We start from the raw sequence: 18,645 nt of genomic DNA, 5'->3' as shown, positions 1-18,645 counted from the left end.
GCAAAGTGGCATTGAATAGGCAGCAATAAATGTGCAGGCAATTATTTGGCAAGTATAAACAAAAAATGTGAATTCATAATTATTTCAAACACAAGATAGTTCCTTAAGAGTATGTTAGTTAATATCTATGAAAATTGGTTGGACTGTCCAACTGAAAACCTGGTTTTACATAAACCTGACTTTTATTTGAAAAAAAGTAATATCAATATCAAAATATCAAAAACAAAACTGGTTAGTTAGCTTAAGTAAATCTTCCCTGTACTAAATAAAAGGCCTTGCGTGTTTTTCTTGTATTTGTCTCTTCAAGTTTATTAGCATTAGCAATCACTGTCTTTTGATTTAAAAAAAGACTTTCAGAGGGTAGAGAACCGATATCCACATGAAAGCAAATATGTACACATTCACTAATCTTACATCACACAATTCAAGAGTGACAAACCTGTTTCCTTCAAGGCCCATCAGATCCCCCATAGTCATACATTATTTCTTCTCCAGCCTTAATGTCTCTCAAAGCAAAAAGACAAAGATGTGTCTTGCCCTCTGCTATGACCCTCTTCATTTGCAGTTTGGATAGATGTGGTCATCATTGACTTGTCGTCCAAGACTGCTGTCTTCTTGCGCTGCATCAATACAAAAATAGAAATCAAAATTTTATTTTCTTAAAAAAATTTATAATTAAATTAAACCATTTTTATTAATTATCAGTCATCAGTATGAGATTGTCAAATACAATATTGACTTCTAACATTTATTCGGGTTAATCTGTTCTACACAAGATATTCCTTACTCAAATAGTTTACAGTCTATAGAAAAGAATCACCTACTTGGAAGTTTTTAGCTTATATATAATTAAAACAATAAATAATTCATTTTTTCCTTCCGCTGCTCCTTATTTCTTGTATGGACGTGGGCCTGTTGACGTTTATCGCATGACACTTGCATACACTCATATATAAAAAGTGATTTTTGTGTGAAAACAAATTTACTGAATAAACACAGTAAATATTGTCAATATTAGAAAGTTCAATGTTAATAAGACACAAGTAAGGTGATTCTTTTTTACAGTATGCCCACATGTTCACTTACAGTAAACACTATGAAATCATTGTTACACCTTTGTTTACAATGTGATTAAAAGAGAAACTTTTCTTACCACCATATTCTTTCTTGCCAGCAGAAGTCAAACATGAAAACAGTGCATTTACTATGGTAATTGCCCCTTCTCCTTTCAGATTCTTGTGAACTGATTAGTTCTCCTCTCTATATTCAACTATAAACTATCCCTTTTGGTAAGGGACCTTTGCAAACAAGCCTCAAACCTAGAAAATACAAAAACACTATTACAATGTTGAATATAAATGTAGTTTTTATTACACACCTAGAAGCTTCTATAAGCATATGCAAAAACATTTATTTTCATACCTATAGTATAGTTACATCTTCAGTAATATTAATATGCTCTAGGTAGCAAGACACAGGTTAACAGTTATTACATTATTATTCGCAAAAACAATTTTTGAAAATAACAATATAAAAATATGCTTATTTAACGTATCTACATCAACTCAGCTACTGTGCCAATCGACCCCATCATTACCATGCGATACTTCCATCCATCCATCCATTTTCTAAACCGCTTATTCCCTAATGTGGGGTCACGGGGCTGCTGGAGCCTAACCCAGCTGACTATGGGCGAGAGGCAGGGTACACCCTGGATGGGTCGCCAGTCCATCGCAGGGCGCGATACTTCTATATAATAATATATAAAAAGTATGAATAATAATTAGGAAAACAAAATGCACAGTCATACAGGTACCTAAAAAATGGACCTCATTATCTAAAGTAGCTTAAATTTAATCTAGATGACAGTATACTGAGCTCGAAACCAAGTTACGAAAAAAAAACCAACCAATAGGGCTAACTATGTCAACTGTGTGATATTCATTTACAGTTATTTTTTTTATTAATAAATGAAGCCTAACTTACGTTTTAAATCAAGTACATTATGCTTGGATAAAGTAAATAACTAAAGCTAGCCAGTTAACTTAGTTGGGCACATTGCTTGGCTAGCTAACATGACATTCCTAGCTTGCTAGCTAGCCAATAGGACTAAAATAATAAAAAAAAAACAACAATAGAAACATTATATTGGTTTTAATGTTGTGTTACATTTACAGAATAATGTGACTTTTTTTCTGTGGAGTTCTTATAAATAAGATCTACTTGTCATTTTTCACCAGTTATCTTATTAGCTAATTGCAAATCATATTGTGTACATGGCTAATTTCTCAACCTTTACTTTTGTGTAAACCGATAAAAATAAGGTATATTAGTGTCTGAGATTGTAGTCAAAAGTGTACTCTAAAATTCTATATAATAATATAGTTGGACATCACCAACTTGTTCCAATTATAGTGAATTAGTTTTATAATTAGCTAGCTAGCTAGTTAGCAGATAATCTAGATATTAGCCATCATGGCCGCCAGCTGTTTGAGCATGCTCAGCTGGGAGCAGTGTGTGCTCTAAAGCTAAAAGTGTGTGTTCCTGTAATACCACCACATGCCACTAGTATACAGTACTGAGTTACTTCTCTTCTGACTTTTTGTCCGATGCTGGTTAAATGGGGTCCATGCTGAAAATTTCATTTTCCTTCATTTTCCTTCTTTTTTCTTCTCTTTTTTATTTTTTTCATTTCTTTGAGCTTCTTTTTCCTGAAATTGAAGTTATTTTTGTGGGGACCAAGTTTTTGTCCCCACACTTTAAGTGTGCTAACACAATGTGGTCCATACAAAGATATAAAAACAAACACACACACGCATGTGAGCACACACACTCACACAAGCACACACACACGCGCACACACAAAACACACACACAATACACAGACACAAACACACTCCATTCTTGGAACAATAGGAGAATAAATGTATTAACCTGTTGGACATCATGTAATATTTAAATAGGAAACACACAGGAAAGATCCCAGCAGCCTTGAATTCCCTGCCCGTCATCTGTGCATTCAGCAGAGACAACAGGAAGTGCACCAATTGAACTGCCAGGCAACATTTCAGTCTTTTACCCAGTTGAATCTATGACCACAGTGAGCTGGGCTCACATGCTGTAAGTCTAACGATTATAAAGCAGGTGTCATCCACCATATTTGCCTTCTTTTGTTTTTGTTTTCTCACAATGGCTTTTTGTCTGTAGTGTGGCCAAGACTGTGTCTCACTTTGGGAACTTTCCATTTGCAGATGCTGTGCTTTGTCCGCTCCATCAGAACATCACTTTTAGCGTGCAGCTGTGTGCAGCTGGAGTGAGAGTCGCGACTTCTAATTGCAACGACCATGGCTTCCCTTGCCTTGGGTTGTTGTTGAGTGTGTTGCTGTTCCCAGACGTCATATCTCATTCATTTACTGTACGAGTGTAAAACAATATTTACAGAAGATTTTCATCAAGCTAATAGAAAATCTAATTCAGTTGCAGTTTCCTCTTTTTCTTTGAAAGCCACATGATTCTCACTGTACAGTATATGCTACACTAAATTCTACAGATTTTCATGTGTATTTACTACCCTTACATAAAATAAGGGATGTGCAGAGTCAGTGAGGTTTTCCTGGAGTTGGAGCTCTGTGGAGGAGAATAACGTCAGTGTTCCTCAGCAGAGCGAGGCACTCCATCCTTATTTGAATTCATGAGTGCAGAAGAGTGAATGCGGCGCTCCCCTCATGGTGACAGCTTCTTTAGAGAGCTCCACTAAATGGGCTGTGAGCAGCAGGCCCAGGGGGCCCAGCGAAACACCTCCATGGCTCCCAAGAGAGGCGACCCCGGTTGTTTCACAGCAAAGTAGGTGTAGCCTAGCTTCTCTGTATCTGCCCACATCAGATGCAAAGTGCAAAAACTGTTTATGAAAAAACAAATGGTTTGAAATGAACCCTGCTCCAACTGAGGCTGACAGCCAAATAAGAGCACAGGTTAGCAAAGATGAGCTACAACTTACTGGCTTTAATTCAAAGCCACGTTCAGGGCAGTGAACCATCCTTCACTTTCTCTTCCTCTTGTGACTCTTGTGTGAACTTTGTGCGTCTGCCGTTTAGTGCTGGGCAGCTACAGTGGGATTATCACAGATCGTTTTATTCTTCTAACTCTGAAGGGAAATAAAGTTAATGACAGTGGACTTACTGGCTGTGAAGCGTCAACAACAAGCTAAGTGTTAGTCGTGGCTCACTGGTGTCTTAAATCCTTAAAACACACATTTTAACAGTTATATACACTGTATACATGAGGTCTGTTAAGAGTCAAAGAGTTCAAATTTAGATTAATTAAAAAACATGAAAAACGTACCAAACTTAAATATATACTTAAATATATCCCACACTGTACTGTCTCCTACAGTAAAAGAAACATATGAGCTTGGGATTGATTTTCTTTTCTCTGAATCATTAAGGGGCAAACTCCTTTATTATCTAAAGCTAATTAAGAAATTGGCTTTGCTGGATCTTTGCTCCCTGCACTGTAAGCGATGTAACAGATCAGCGATCACTGTGAACATTATAGTGGTCAGTACAATGACTCCTTAACGAAGCCACTGGAATACGGATAAAACCGTCATTTTAATATACTGTATGAGACATACATACAGCTGGGCTGCTTCTGAGACGCGATGGTGCCGGTGGAAATGTACAAGGGAGTAAAAAACACTGCAGCTGGATCCAGTAGAAACCTAGGAAGAAGAAAGGAGTGGGTCCCACCCAGACCCACTCACGATTCCTACACCTTTAATTGTAGAGGTATCGATTTGTGCTTTATTAAACCAGTGTTTTATTAAAACTCTAGTGTAATGATACTGCATACCTGCTGAGAAAGGAACCTCTTCTTTGCTGTCACCTGGAAACAGTGATTTATTATTACATTAGCTTCTGCGGGTTCTCAGAGCCACGTATGAGGCACACAACTTTTCCTGGCAGCGTCAGGAAGCAGGAGCCCATTAGAATAATGCCGCTGAAGGGATTATGTCAGTCAGGGTAATGTTCAGATGGGGTCTACGTGTGTTTTTATGCAATCGCACGCTGAGGACGCAGGTCACTCACTTCAAAGCTTAATTAAAACAACAGTTTAACTGCTGAAAGGAAGCTGGGTCACAGCGTAGTTACAGTCGCCCTCCAGCATCGGGGCGGAGGCTATTAGGGGGTCTGAATGGTGCTGTGCTCTCTGTCTTCGAACAATACCTTGATTTGCTGCTGCCTCTATGTGGCCGATCCGACGCGACAGGCGCATCTAATTACGCGACCCATTTGCGCACAATCCAGCCAATCAACCACAATTCGGGGCAGACGACACAACGAGGCGAGGCTACGCTCGCTGACAGGTCGCCATCATCCGTCTGCCTTTATCCTGGACCACACAGGCCTCATTCACATCATAATCACCCATGACATTAGCGCGTGGAAGCTCATCACATTTCCAAGAAAAACAATCAGCTCTAATGGTGCTCTTACGTAATATCGATGTGTGTGTTTTATAACACGTGTTCACGCAGCACGGTGACCTTTCACCACGCAGATATTGGACATGAATGCCGATGAAAGACTTGTGTCTTGTGTTTGGCTCCATGGGCACTGTTCAGTGGCAGAGTAGGGGGCTACGACGTCGCTGCTGGACGCGGTGAAGCCAATTAACTGCGGTGGCGGTTGGCAACCTGCCGCCATGTTCCGCCTCTCCACCCCCCGCGCCGCCCTCTCCCTCAGACGGTCCCCAACAGTTCATCTCCATTACGGAGCAAATGAGCTGTCGCGCTGCTCACACCAACAAAGAGCAGCCCTCGGGCCTCTGGAGAGGCTCCTCGCACCGAGCACTCACCTTCTACTTCACAGGCCGAGGCCGCTGATCCATCGGTATCTTACACACTAATTGGCTCTTTAAGAGGAAAGATAAGCCTTTCTAAGCCACTTAAAACATTGATTAAAAGTTTAGTTCTGCAAACTTGCTCATTAGGGCGGACTTTGGTTCATTGTTCATAGAATAGCTCTGTTGTCCATGTAATTGTAAGCTCTGACCTAGAAATAAGAGCTTAGGGGGCTCAGCTGCTCATTTGCCTCAGCTGCTTGTTTGTCACGTGCCCTTGATTCTTTCACTTCCCATTGTCTCTGTCATTGACACCAGCTGCTAAGGACAGTGGATATCAACATTAACACCCCTGACGAACGTCTGACAGGCAAATAAAGGCTTGTTGTTGTTCAAGGAGGAACAGCAGTAGCTGCTGAGGCCACGTTGACCTTTAGGTGTCAGAGCGACCCATCAGCCGCTCCTCGTCTCCTAAACGGCCTCTGTCCCCTTGATATCAGAAGCTTTAATCTGAACTAAACAGAGCAGCTCATCATCGTCTTGATTAGCAAAGAACATCCAGCATCCATTTCATTTCTTCTTCTTTGGATGCACATGCTCACAGAATATTCTCTGGATCCTTCTTCTCTGTGACTCACTGAAAGGACACGGGCATCATCTATTGGAAATCAGTGACATGTGAGCTTTCAGAAAACTCAAGACATTAACATTTTAGGGAAAGGTTACTATTTCATGATTGACATATTTCATGTCGCTCTGCAACCACCAACGAGCTTACATCAGAGTTCTGGGTTCAGACGCCTCATTTGACAGCTCTGTTTGAACCGGGTCATCACAACAGGATGCGGCTGACAGTCATCTGTGTTTCCACATCTAATGTTCTTCATTGTCTCATATTCTCCATGCTGATAAACATTAATGCTGAAAATAGCACAAGGCAAGACAACTTAATTACTGTATGTCAAGTGAATTAATTAATCGTTCACTTTAGAACTTGTTCCTTATGTTAAAACGTGTTCCTGTGATTATGCTTCTCCTGTTACTAAAGCGCTCAGCGTTCTAGTAAAGCTTTCAGGACATTATCCACGGCTTCTCTGAGACATCTTCCAGCTTGTTTTTACACCTGTAGAGTTGGATCAAGTTCCCAGCAGAGAGCCGTCGTCCTGTCTCACCCTAATGCTTGTCTGTTCACACCTTTGGTTTGAAATAGCTCGGCTCGTTAGATCCAAAAACGTCACTTACAATCACTAGCAGGTTTGATGTTTTCAAAACCCACATATTTGTGGAATTTAAATGAGGAGTTGTAGCTTCAGATACTTATTCAATCAAATTTCCCCGCTTTGACTGATGAAATATGATTTGATGATTTCAGTAAACGCCCACTTGCTGCTAAACTTTGCTTTTTACAGCATTTTCTTCCAGTAAAAGCTCTTTAACATTTACCTTAGAATATGATCTCCCTCATTTCCTTTGCTTGTCCAGTTCCACGGAGACTTTCCCTCCATTGATCCTATGTGTGTATTTCTCATAAAGCAGGGTTTAGGAAGGACTTGAGGACACTGACGGTCAGAGTACGACTCGCTCCTCTGCAGACAAAGGACAGATGATGGCGAGCAGCTCCGTCCTCCTCTGGGCGCAGCGGCTCATTAGTTTTCATCCAGCGCGGCGCTGATGAGCTGTGACTGGTCGCACAGCGTGTGCTGTTCCTCGGCTCCGTGTTGTCTGCTGTTATAAAAAGCTTTAAACATACTGTATGAACATGCTCCTTCTGCTGGACTTTCAAGATCATTATCTCACTAAGACCTGAAACAATACGGTGCCCAGGCAACACTGACGTGATCTGATGGAGGCATTTCAAAATTGGAAGGAGAGATATTTAGGCTATGTAAAACTATGATTCACACAGGTGAGAGTAAATCAAATGATGATGACGTCATAACATCAGGCGTCTGGTTTCCAGTAAAGGAGAGGAGCACTGTGGGATCTGAAACTGTATTCAGATCACCTGTTTTTTGGTTGAAAGATGAATGATGAAAGGGTTAACATCTAATCTGTGATCAGGTCTCTGTACCGATGACTCAGTGCAGCTGTGTCACCTGTAAGACAGAACATCAGTTCTGTCTTACAGGTGACATACAGCATGACATTTACCCCACCATTACTGCTGTGGAGGTATTTGAGCTCAAAGTCTATTTGTCATCACATGCAGTTTTCATGCCTTGTCCCTGTTGTTCAGAAAATAATAAAGTAAATGGACTTTGTTGAACTGGCCCTCCGTGGGGTATCCGTGTTGAATTTAAGAGGAGGATTTTCTATAAGCCTCCCATCTTACATGAAGGTACGGTTCTCCACCGCCCAGTCCAGCAAACAGGTCTAGCCTCAGGGTTTGTCTAAGCTGCAGTCGATGAAAGTCAAGCTGCACCACCCAGCGTTTCTATTTTCCCCATGGCTGCAGCCGTTATTGCCTCCTGATCTCCCGCCCTCCGTTTTCAACTGTTCCCATGAGATGAAAACAAACAGAAGGAGCCTCAGTGTTGAGGGAGTGTCCTGGGGTTCCTGTTGGTCGCCATTACCCTGGGTTAACATTTAACCCTGATTAAATGAAAAAGACACATGAAGACAGAGGAGCAGGAAGCAGGCGAACAGACCGAAATCTGAACCAAAACTTTGATCCAATGTATGAATGTATATAAAGTATCTTATGCAAAAGTATAAAGTATAAACTTTACCTTCCATGACCAACCGCTTTAGAGTAACAGCAACAGACCAGAGGTCAGGGCCCAGACTCTTGCAGTTTCCCAGGCTTCTTCTTGATGCAGGTGGCCATCTAGTGGTTTTCCATGAACTGTGCCCCCCATAAATTACAGAGATTTGCATTAGTCAATTTTATAACTTTACCATTTATAGCAATTGCATGAAACATTATTTTACAATGTGATCCATTATGACTACATGTGTGAATTTTGGAGAGTAAATCTATATTACCTGTGTAGTACTTTGTATAAAACATGTTTTATATTATTCATGTGTAACAACAAAACCTGACATCAAACATCCATCATAATATTTCCTGGGTTACTTTAGGTTCGGTGGGGCTCAGCTTTGCGTCCAGAGCTACATTACCAAAGTTTGTTCACTAGAGGGCGACATGACAGAAGAAGTTTGGCCATCGCTGATTCAGGCTTTGGGGCCTGTCCTGTTATTTCTGGTTAAAGTGAGCACTACTAGTACTTGTTATATTTCCAGTATTTGACACTATGACAACTGCATGTGAAACTACTTCCACTCGGATGGAATAGTAAACAATACATGATGTTTCATTCAAACCAAAGCCTTTTTTAATTTAATGTAAAAATTGTGAAAAGCCTCAGAGTTTCATCATACATCAACTGCTAAATATTCAAAGTAATATCAAATTGTTGAATATTGAAGCAGGGTGAATAATGGGAAATAACTCAACTGATTAACACAAAGCATTTTATAAACCATTGTGTAGTTTAATAGGCTAAAACAGATAATTACTTGTCTGTGAAGAGTCACTGAGTCTAATCAACTCAGTGCTCCTTTGTGAAATTTGCTTTAATGTGAAGTAAATTCTGGTTGATTTCTGATGATGATTTGATGAAACTATTTTTATAAGAGGCAAAAAGTGATTATGTTCATTTTGAGGTTGCTTTTCTTTATTTCTTTCCTTGGTTCGTACCTGTGTTCTCGCGTCTCTGGCGAACCCTCAGATTTTGGTACATTCGAGATGTTCATTTGTAGTTCCTATATTTTCAGTCTGAGTGGCCGCTAGAGGGCGCCACTGACCAAATCTTGGAGGTTTTGTCCGTTCGAGGCGCACTGACTGCTCTATATAATCACACGGCTCTCAGTCTCCGCGGTCACATGTTTTTCCTGTTGCATTAATCGGACCCCAACCAGTTATATAGGCTGTTCCCAACCATCACCCAAAGACACGGCTGTAACTGGAGGCAAACGGCCGATGATACCAATACGCCTCCATCAAACACTTTGACTTTTGACTTTAATTGGACACAACGACTTTATAGAAACATTAATGCAACCACTGAACCTGCTGATCTGCTTGTAACACACAGCTTTTACATTGTGAGCGCAGGTTGAGTTTTATTATATTTGGTATATATTTAGATTGTATTTGTGCTCGTATATATTTAAAGCGCTAATTAGCGTGTTAATGATTTAATGAACAGTGAGAGCGGGCAGGCAGTTGAACGCCTCGGTGGCTCTGAGCACATCTACTCACTCCAACAAGCCGATTTTCGTCCAAACATCTGCTTATCTGTCCTGTCGCTCCTCTGTAGGCTCCCATTTGTGTGGAGGTTGCTCAGATAAGATTATCTTTATTAACTCATTTCCCTTTAGTGGCGGAACAAAGGCCTGCGGTGTCTCGCTGCACGAGAACAGGCCACTATTAAAAACCACTACAGAAATTAGCTAATAAATAAACCCCTATAATCAGTCACTGCTGCCTGCAACAGGTTTGCGTACAATAATAAACAATAATTATTTAGCAACAAATTATTATTATTATTATTATTATTATTATTATTATTATTATTATTATTATTATTATTATTATTATTATTATTATTATTATTATTATTATTATTATTATTATTATTATTATTATTTTATCATTGTTATATTTTGGCAAATGTCCACGAAATTTTAAATTTAAAGGCTTTAAAGGCTACATTTACGAGATAAGAAATGAAGTCACTCATTATATTTGATTGCAGTCAGGCTTTGACGGTGACGGGCTGTTTGGCATCGCCCGTCTTCCAGTGTAGATGAACCGGAGAAGTGCCAATTGTTCTGTCATTGATCTCACACCGGGTCAGACAGTAGCAGCTTTATTTAACACGCTGACATTTTATTTTAAAGGAAAGAACAAAATTAGACATGCTTCAAAAACAGAAGGTCATATAATTAGATTATACCTATAATACATACACACTAATACATATTAGTGTATATATATATATATATATATACACACACACACACACACACACACACACACACACACACACACACACACACACACACACACACACACATATATATATATATATATATATATATATATATATACATACACTAATATATATACATACTAATATATATACATACACTAATATATATATTAGTGTTTCGCTACAATTATCATATTTAGAAAACAATAAAAAATAAAATAATAAAATCGATGTTCACAATCAGGGGTAAATAAATGAATATAAATTAGAAATCAAGGGGCATTTGCAGGATTAGAAAACGTGAACGTGCGCGTTGCTTTTCTTCAGCTTGGAGAAATACGGGCAAAATTGTGAATCACCTCGCGTTGAAAGCCTTTTAAAAATCCACAGTCTTTCCCCGGTGAGCAAATGGGCAGCAAGGTGCACTTGCCGAAGCCTTTCAAATGCTAACGTGGCCATATTTCACTCTTACAACCTTCTCACATCTCCATAAAATATTACAGCACTCAGAGTGATGACTGGAGCCTGCTGCCTTTTCCCCTCTCACACTTTCACTGTAATAACCCAGTTTGTCTCAAAAAACACTGATTATCTCACTCGTATAAAACCGAGCTCCGTCCTTTTAACGACGTTCTACTCTCTAATGATCCCGTTGAATTTTATCTGAAAACTCCGTCGCTGTCCTCGTTTTCATTCTGTGCTTTAGGTTCAACAGGAAAAGGATGAAGTGAGTGAAAGCCTAATCTTTTAAGAAAGCTCGTCACAACAAGCGCTGGAATATCTTAGTCGATCCGACCTCATTCGCCAAAGTACCGGGATCATTGACACGACTCTGTCTAAAGGACGCAGAAGTTAAAAAGTTTTAACTGTCTTATATTATGTAAAAATATCAACTATTGGGTAAAACGTGTAATGGAAAGAAAGATATATTAGGGTAGTTTTCAGTGAAATGCGCAAGAATTTTTAATCTAATCTTTATAATTCTCCAAATTCACGCACTAAAAATGATAAACCTTTGCCAGCACAGTTCCGTTACTGTTCAAATATCCTCATGTTCTGTGCTCAGACACCTTCTAATGTCTGTGTAAATTCCTTGTCATGGGTGGAAACAATTATTTCCACGGTGTGAGACGCATCATTAACAGCCGCGTCAAAGATCTTAATAGAGTGTGGCTGATGATGCGTTCATCGTCTCCTCCGATATGCTGGATTCCACAGCTTTAGGAGCTTTTAAACGTACGACTGGGAACAAAAAGCAAGTGTCTTTATAATACAAATGCTTCAAAAAAATATGTTAACCGCAGAGATGGTTTTGTATTGGAAAGCAGGAAAAACAAAGCAAAAAAGTGCACAACGGACAGTTCTTTAACACATTTTAAATGCAGTTGTGCTATAAAAATATATTTTAGAAAGTGAGCAGTTTATTCTGACTTGTTTTATGATGTTACTCAAGCGGATTGTCATCTATCATATATATATTCCGAGGAGGCTTATAAGCACTGACTTGGGGCGTTCATACACATTTTCGTAGAATCTCCGACAGCACGTCAATGCAGCATCCGTTCAGCGGCGAGTCTCTGTCTCCTCCAATCACGACGCTGTCTCACTCAGCCCCGTCCAATGGGAATAGCGCGCGTGAAGGTGGCCGTTCTGTTATCAGCGGGTCCTGCTTCTCTCCCAACATAGAGCGAGTCCATTTATGGAAAGACGGCCCGAGCTTTAATGGTTCCCATCAAACCCACTAAAAACATCATCAGACCGTCCGACTTCCGCGCGGATTCCTGTGGCGGACGCGTGCGGCCGCCTCCCAGCTGACAGACGCAAACAGACCCGCGGAGACACGTTTTGGGAGTTTGACCAACCTCCTCACTTCCCACGAGACAAGAAGTTCGGGCGTCAAGTTTTCCGCTCTTCCTCATCCAGGATACTTTGGGAGACGCCGCCGGACGCGTCGTGGCTCCCGCTCGCCTCCACGCCGCCCCGAGCTTCATTCCCTCCAACTAACTCGCTTTTACTTCCCGTTTCTACCTCCGAGGTTTTGACGGTTCATGTTCACAAATGTTAGCGGTCGGGCAGATGGAGGCTAACCGGCAGAGTGCGTTCATCCTGGGCAGCACCCCGCTGGCGGCGCTGCACAACATGACCGAGATGAAGACGTCCCTGTTCCCGTACGCGCTGCAGCAGAGCCCGGCGGGCTTCAAGGCGCCTCCGCTCTCCAACCTCAACTCGCAGCTCCCCGGGGCCACGCCGCACGGAATAAGCGACATCTTAGGGCGACCGGTCACCACTGCCGGGCAGCTGCTGTCCGGCTTCCCCAGGATAAACGGCCTGGCCACCACGGCCGCCGCCGCCGCAGCGGCGGGCATGTACTTCAGCCCGGCGGTGTCGCGGTATCCGAAGCCCCTGGCGGAGCTGCCGGGGCGGGCGCCCATCTTCTGGCCCGGGGTGATGCAGGGCTCTCCCTGGAGGGACCCGCGGGTTCCCTGCCCAAGTGAGTCCTCACTGCGCCTTGGAGCTCAGAAGTTCAGGATCAGGGTGTAAACCTGTTGTTTTGTCAGTTATTGTATCTGTGGGTTAATGAATGTGCACAAACATTAAAAAACTATGTGGTGATGTTTTATTTTAATGTGGCACATTGTGACAGGCATCACACACACACACAGTGTAAATACAGTGTGAGACTGGGAACAATTAGAGCTTATTTAACTGGAAGCATGAACTACCAGGAGCGTCGCACTAATAACATCACGTGGGGTTTATTAGTAATTAAGCAACAAGCGTCTTATCTTCACTTTGTAATTAATCTTATGGCATTTTGTGTTTTTTTTCCAGCGCAGGGAAACTTAATGGTTGACAAGGACGGCAAGAAGAAACACTCCAGACCAACTTTTTCAGGGCAGCAGATTTTTGCTCTGGAGAAGACGTTCGAGCAGACGAAGTACCTGGCCGGTCCGGAGAGAGCTCGGCTGGCCTATTCTTTGGGAATGACCGAGAGTCAAGTGAAGGTACGGCTCAAACGCCCGCTTGGTCTCATTTGGCAAAACGGAAATTAATAAATGCATTTCTAAATATAACGACCTACTAGTGGATATTATTTTTATTATTATTATTGGTCTGTTTTTTAATTAACTGAGCACACCTTTTGTAAATAGTTTGAAGTGGGTCCTTTGTGTTCCCTGGACCTGTTGCGCTTCTGTGCTCATCTTAACACGCTCTCTTTTTATTCCTCAGGTCTGGTTTCAAAACAGAAGAACCAAATGGCGGAAGAGACACGCGGCGGAGATGGCCTCGGCCAAGAAGAAGCACGACTCTGAGACGGAGAAGATGAAGGAGAGCTCGGACAACGAGGACGACGACGAGTACAACAAGCCGCTGGACCCCAATTCAGACGACGAGAAGATCACGAGACTGTTGAAAAAGCACAAGGCCACGAACCTGGCGCTGATCAGCCCCTGCAGTAACAGCTCGGACACCTTGTGATGCCCACAGCTGGGGGCAGAAGTGTGTGATGGGCGTGAGGGGTCCAGCAGAGACTTGTCGCACTCTTTCTGACCCGCTTTACACCTACCGTTATGAACACGCGTCTGAGGGGATTTGCTCGAACAAGAGCGACAGAACGTGGGAAAAAAATGTGCGCATAAACGCACGGAAGGCGCGCGCACCAAAACGTGGCCAGAGACTCCTTTGGCTGCAACCAAACCCACTTAGAGACAACATGTAAGTGGAAATATGAGCCCTGTCAGAGCTGGACTGATTGCAAACTGATGTTCCAAATCAGTTGAAAGGACAATAATATTGGACAGGAAATGGCCGCGGCTGGAGACGTTACGACAGGTGTAAATGTAAACGAAATAGAAAATACAATCCGGATCAGTGTTGGACCCTTTACTATGACTCCTTCATGTTAGTCCACATGTGCTTGATTTTTATGTTTCACCACACTTGTTACATTCGTTCCTTTACGCCTTTAACCTGAATTCATGTCTGTGTCAGCTTGAAGTCAGTAAGGCCTCTGGGTCTGAACGAGACTGTTGATTATCACCATTAACTGATAATATGAACGTTAGCAATATATTTTTATCTGATTTATTAGAAGGCAGTACTGATCCGGATGCCAGACGCGTGTTTTAATGGCAGGTGTAAACGGGACCTGTGATGCTTCTAAAGCTCAGTTTAACCAGGGTATCCACTGTCCTAAAAGGCAAGACTATTAAATGTTCGAGTACGGGGCGCAGGTTGTAGATGAATGATTTGTGCTGTAACCTAAAGATAAAACGTGAGATTGTATATATTTTTTACTGAATAAGTTATAATGTTTCAGCCGGTGGAAACGTAGCCGCTTTTATTCCCCCGTAGCTCTGACGCGCTTATTTCCCCCCTCGAATAAATCTGCTGCTTCATTTTCATTTCTGCAAAGTTACATCGGCCACAGACACGCACGCACGCACGCACGCACATACATTTACACATGTAGACGACACAAGCGAAATGCTGTAAATATTCCGTGTAAAGACAAGCGGCTCCAGTTCACACCGTTCATCTGATTTTAACCTGACAGACCTTTGTGTTGTTTCACCTCATTGCACAGCGGGATAGAAAACTTGACCATGGTTTATGTTGAATTAAAGAGTTTATTATTGCTTCCAGAAAAGTTATAGGAAGAAAAAAACTTTGTATTATAAATAAATTATTTAACAAGCACTTTTGTATTATTTTGGGTTTGTTTTCATGTATGGGCTTAATATAAATTAAATATGACATGATGAGTATGAATAGTTGATTTATCGTAATTGGTAGATATGTCTTCATTTAATGATGTGGCCTTAAACACTATTTATATTTTATTTCACAACAGTAACATTGATACAATACAATTATAAGTTAAAATTCGTTTTTTATAAATACTTGAGATTTGTTTTTGAATTAAAAAAAATCACATTTCTTTATTTGGTAAAATGAAAGAAAACTTTCCCTTTTTCTCCTCACGGGTCATGAATTTTAGACCATTTACTAATTCCCTACTACGACTGTTTATTAAAATATTCAATTTTACTTAAGAAAACAACGTTCATGTTCCATGTTTATAAACATTTGATGAGCCACACTCATACCTAAGTGGAGTTGTGTGGGAGAAGTGCTCCCCCTCTGTGTGTGAGGCGGTACTACGTGTCCTGTGTCATTTTCGCAGGTTGCCTGAATTCAACCAATCACAAGCGAGCAGTGAGAGAAGCTGCGCTTCGTAGGGGTGTTTAATAACTAGTCGATGACGAAACAACTCATGTCATATAATATGACTATGATAAAGAAATATTACTTTAAATATAGAGTTACTTTTATTTTCCACATGAAATATCCTGTCAAACCGCCTGAGTATAATAGCTAGTATTATACTAGGAATACGTTTTAAATACGTCTTTGAAAATATAGGGACAAAACGACACTTTAGTTTCCTTTTTCGTTGCAAAGGGAAATGCGAGTTGTTGTTAGTGAGTTGTTTTATGTAACCAGGCAGATTCAGACTCATTATGAACGTAATAATTGTGAAAACAAAAATGTCAATCCCACATTTATTTTGACACACGTTACGAATTTTTCCCGAGTAACGATGAGTTGTTTGCAGCCTCTTGCTTCAGTCCGACGCAGACATGTCACCAGACGGGGCCTCGCAACACGCGTTTGACGTAGAGCCACGGTATTTTCTTCAGTCAGCAAATTTATGTGCGTTATCGTCCTGTGTGGGAATTTCAGGCGACGTGTCAGTGCAAAAGTAGATAGAAATTATGAATATCCAACATCAAGTCAATATAAAGTACGCGTTGTTAAATTATACTTTCGATCGGGGCTGATGGAGGCCAATCTTCAGCCAATTAAAAGCGCTGTCCCCAAGGAAAAACGACCAGCTCCGATGTGTAAATCGGCAGCCTGTTAATACTGATAATACAGCTGCAGGTGTCCAACTGATGACATGTTCATTAAGAGCAGCGGAGAGGCGTAAAGAGGACAAACAGCCGTTGAGCTCTAACGGTTTTTATTGCTTGAGAAGTGCATCACCTACAGAAGAGGCCGTCCGGAAGGGAGAATGTAATCTCTATCTGCTTTTATACGATGGAGTGAATTAAAAACTGCGGCTTATTTCCTACAGTAAACTCACAACGAGCAGCAGAAACAAAAACAAGCAAGTTATTTTTCACCCAACTTCTTTTTTTTCGTTTGCCTAAGAACCAAATCACACAAGACAACAAGAACCCAGAGGCGGGCAAAAAAAAAAAAAAAAAACAAAAAAAAAAAACAACACAGCTCCACTTGCAGTGATTTAAATCATAAAAACACACACAGAGGATCGATCTGACGGCTTTACACGGTCTAAAAATCTGTAGTGTTATAAAGAATATTGACTAAACAAAAAGACAAAGAACGAGAGGCGATGGCGTCTCTGGGTTCCGCCTGTAATGCTCCAATCATTGGCAAAGGAGGCTGCTGAGGGCTACGTCCAGAACAGGCACAAAGCAAGTCCAGCGTTTTAGAGTTTCTCTCGTGTTCACGCTTAGTGAACACCTTCACCATCTGCCTTGAAGTATTTTAAAACTCTTCTCTTTCGTGTAAGATACTTGGCACCATAATGCAGTAACAAAAATAGAAACACGACAGTTTACATCTGAAGGATACCCAAGCCTACCTAAAACAAGACATTCAGAACCATAATATTATAGAAATAAGTTAGAGTGAGAATAATAACGTGAGAGTGCTATATAGGAAACATTATCTTATATACTTGCATGGTCTATGGCACTGCTTAAACATTCTCAGACAGGCTATAAATCACTGAAGAGCTTCTGGTTCTCTGCTCTGGACGACTCGCAGGTCGCTGAGGCTGCAGGGACATCCCCACTTCAGCACAAACATTTTGGTAACAATTATAAATTAACTTCTTAAAAAGTACAGTATATAAAATGAACTGATGTGTCAGGCATGGCAGTGTGTTGTGCACACAACATCAAAACAAAAACAAAATGGAAGAAAAAAAAATATATATTTATATAAACTGTTATAAACTGAGAAGTTCTACTATTCCAACAAAGGGACCACGGAGTTTGGTCAAAAAAGAAAACAGCACTAAAACCATCAACAACTCTATGTTATACTGTCCAATGTACAAATAAACCTAACATTATAGACATAACTCTTTTGCATTGCACATTTCTTTTTTAAACACCTTACATACTGTATGGAAAGTAGCTTCTATACATAGAGGCATACCTAAGAATGGCAAGTATGGTGTTTACAAGTATGTAGTAGCTTTTCATTAGAGTTTTGGCAATGAGGCTGCTGTGTGGAAAGGAGTCGTTCGTCCTCTCTATTCTGTGGAGAATGCGGTTGCATGGCAACAGTGAGGTCAGCGATGTGTGTCTTGTCTTGGAGACGGGGCCCTCGGGTGCTCGTCCACACTCAACAAGTGTTTTATGGAGAGGGAGGGAGGGAGGGAGCTGGGTTGTTTCTATGGATCAGCTATCAGCAACTGGTCAGCACTGCTGAAAACAGGTCTGTCTGCGTTTCTTCAGTGTACGCTCGTGCAAAGTGTGTGTGTGTGTGTGTGTGTGTGTGTGTGTGTGTGTGTGTGTGTGTGTGTGTGTGTGTGTGTGTGTGTGTGTGTGTGTGTGTGTGTGTGTGTGTGTGTGTACGTTGATGTCTGATGTGTTTCTCCGGTCACGTAGAATATGTTCTCCCCCATTCGGCCACACGTCCCTGGGGAGAACAGAAAACTTTATTCCTAAAGAACAAAATCCTTTCAGCCTAAAAAAAACCC

General features: G+C 41.1%; 2 protein-coding genes across 4 annotated transcripts in view; one reads left to right on the top strand and one right to left on the bottom strand.

Annotated features, from left to right (window-relative positions):
* The first annotated feature begins 12,505 nt into the window (after window positions 1-12,505).
* Window positions 12,506-15,542, top strand: nkx6.2 (NK6 homeobox 2). Its single transcript, XM_029127681.3, has 3 exons — window positions 12,506-13,332; window positions 13,674-13,846; window positions 14,073-15,542. The coding sequence occupies exons 1-3, from the start codon at window positions 12,900-12,902 to the stop codon at window positions 14,319-14,321; spliced, it is 855 nt and encodes a 284-aa protein (XP_028983514.1). The 5' UTR covers window positions 12,506-12,899; the 3' UTR covers window positions 14,322-15,542.
* A 1,310-nt stretch (window positions 15,543-16,852) lies between these two features.
* LOC114870356 (inositol polyphosphate-5-phosphatase A-like) overlaps window positions 16,853-18,645 on the bottom strand; it is a 91,195-nt gene continuing 89,402 nt past the window's right edge. For all 3 annotated transcript variants that reach the window (XR_008692518.1, XM_029174845.3, XM_055502235.1), the window contains one exon: window positions 16,853-18,584. The gene's annotated coding sequence lies outside the window, so the exon portion shown is untranslated. The remainder of the gene's footprint in view (window positions 18,585-18,645) is intronic.

Source organism: Betta splendens, chromosome 15, assembly GCF_900634795.4.
Source record: "Betta splendens chromosome 15, fBetSpl5.4, whole genome shotgun sequence".
Lineage (NCBI taxonomy): Eukaryota > Metazoa > Chordata > Actinopteri > Anabantiformes > Osphronemidae > Betta > Betta splendens.
This window is presented reverse-complemented; position numbering and strand designations above follow the sequence as displayed.

What these genes read in the sequence shown, in the direction of transcription:
- nkx6.2 (XM_029127681.3), top strand. Translation starts at nt 12,900, where the DNA reads ATGTTAGCGGTCGGGCAGATGGAGGCTAACCGGCAGAGTGCGTTCATC. An exon ending in CCCGCGGGTTCCCTGCCCAA is followed by an intron (nt 13,333 to 13,673) that starts GTGAGTCCTCAC and finishes TTTTTTTTCCAG; the next exon opens with CGCAGGGAAACTTAATGGTT. An exon ending in TGACCGAGAGTCAAGTGAAG is followed by an intron (nt 13,847 to 14,072) that starts GTACGGCTCAAA and finishes TTTATTCCTCAG; the next exon opens with GTCTGGTTTCAAAACAGAAG.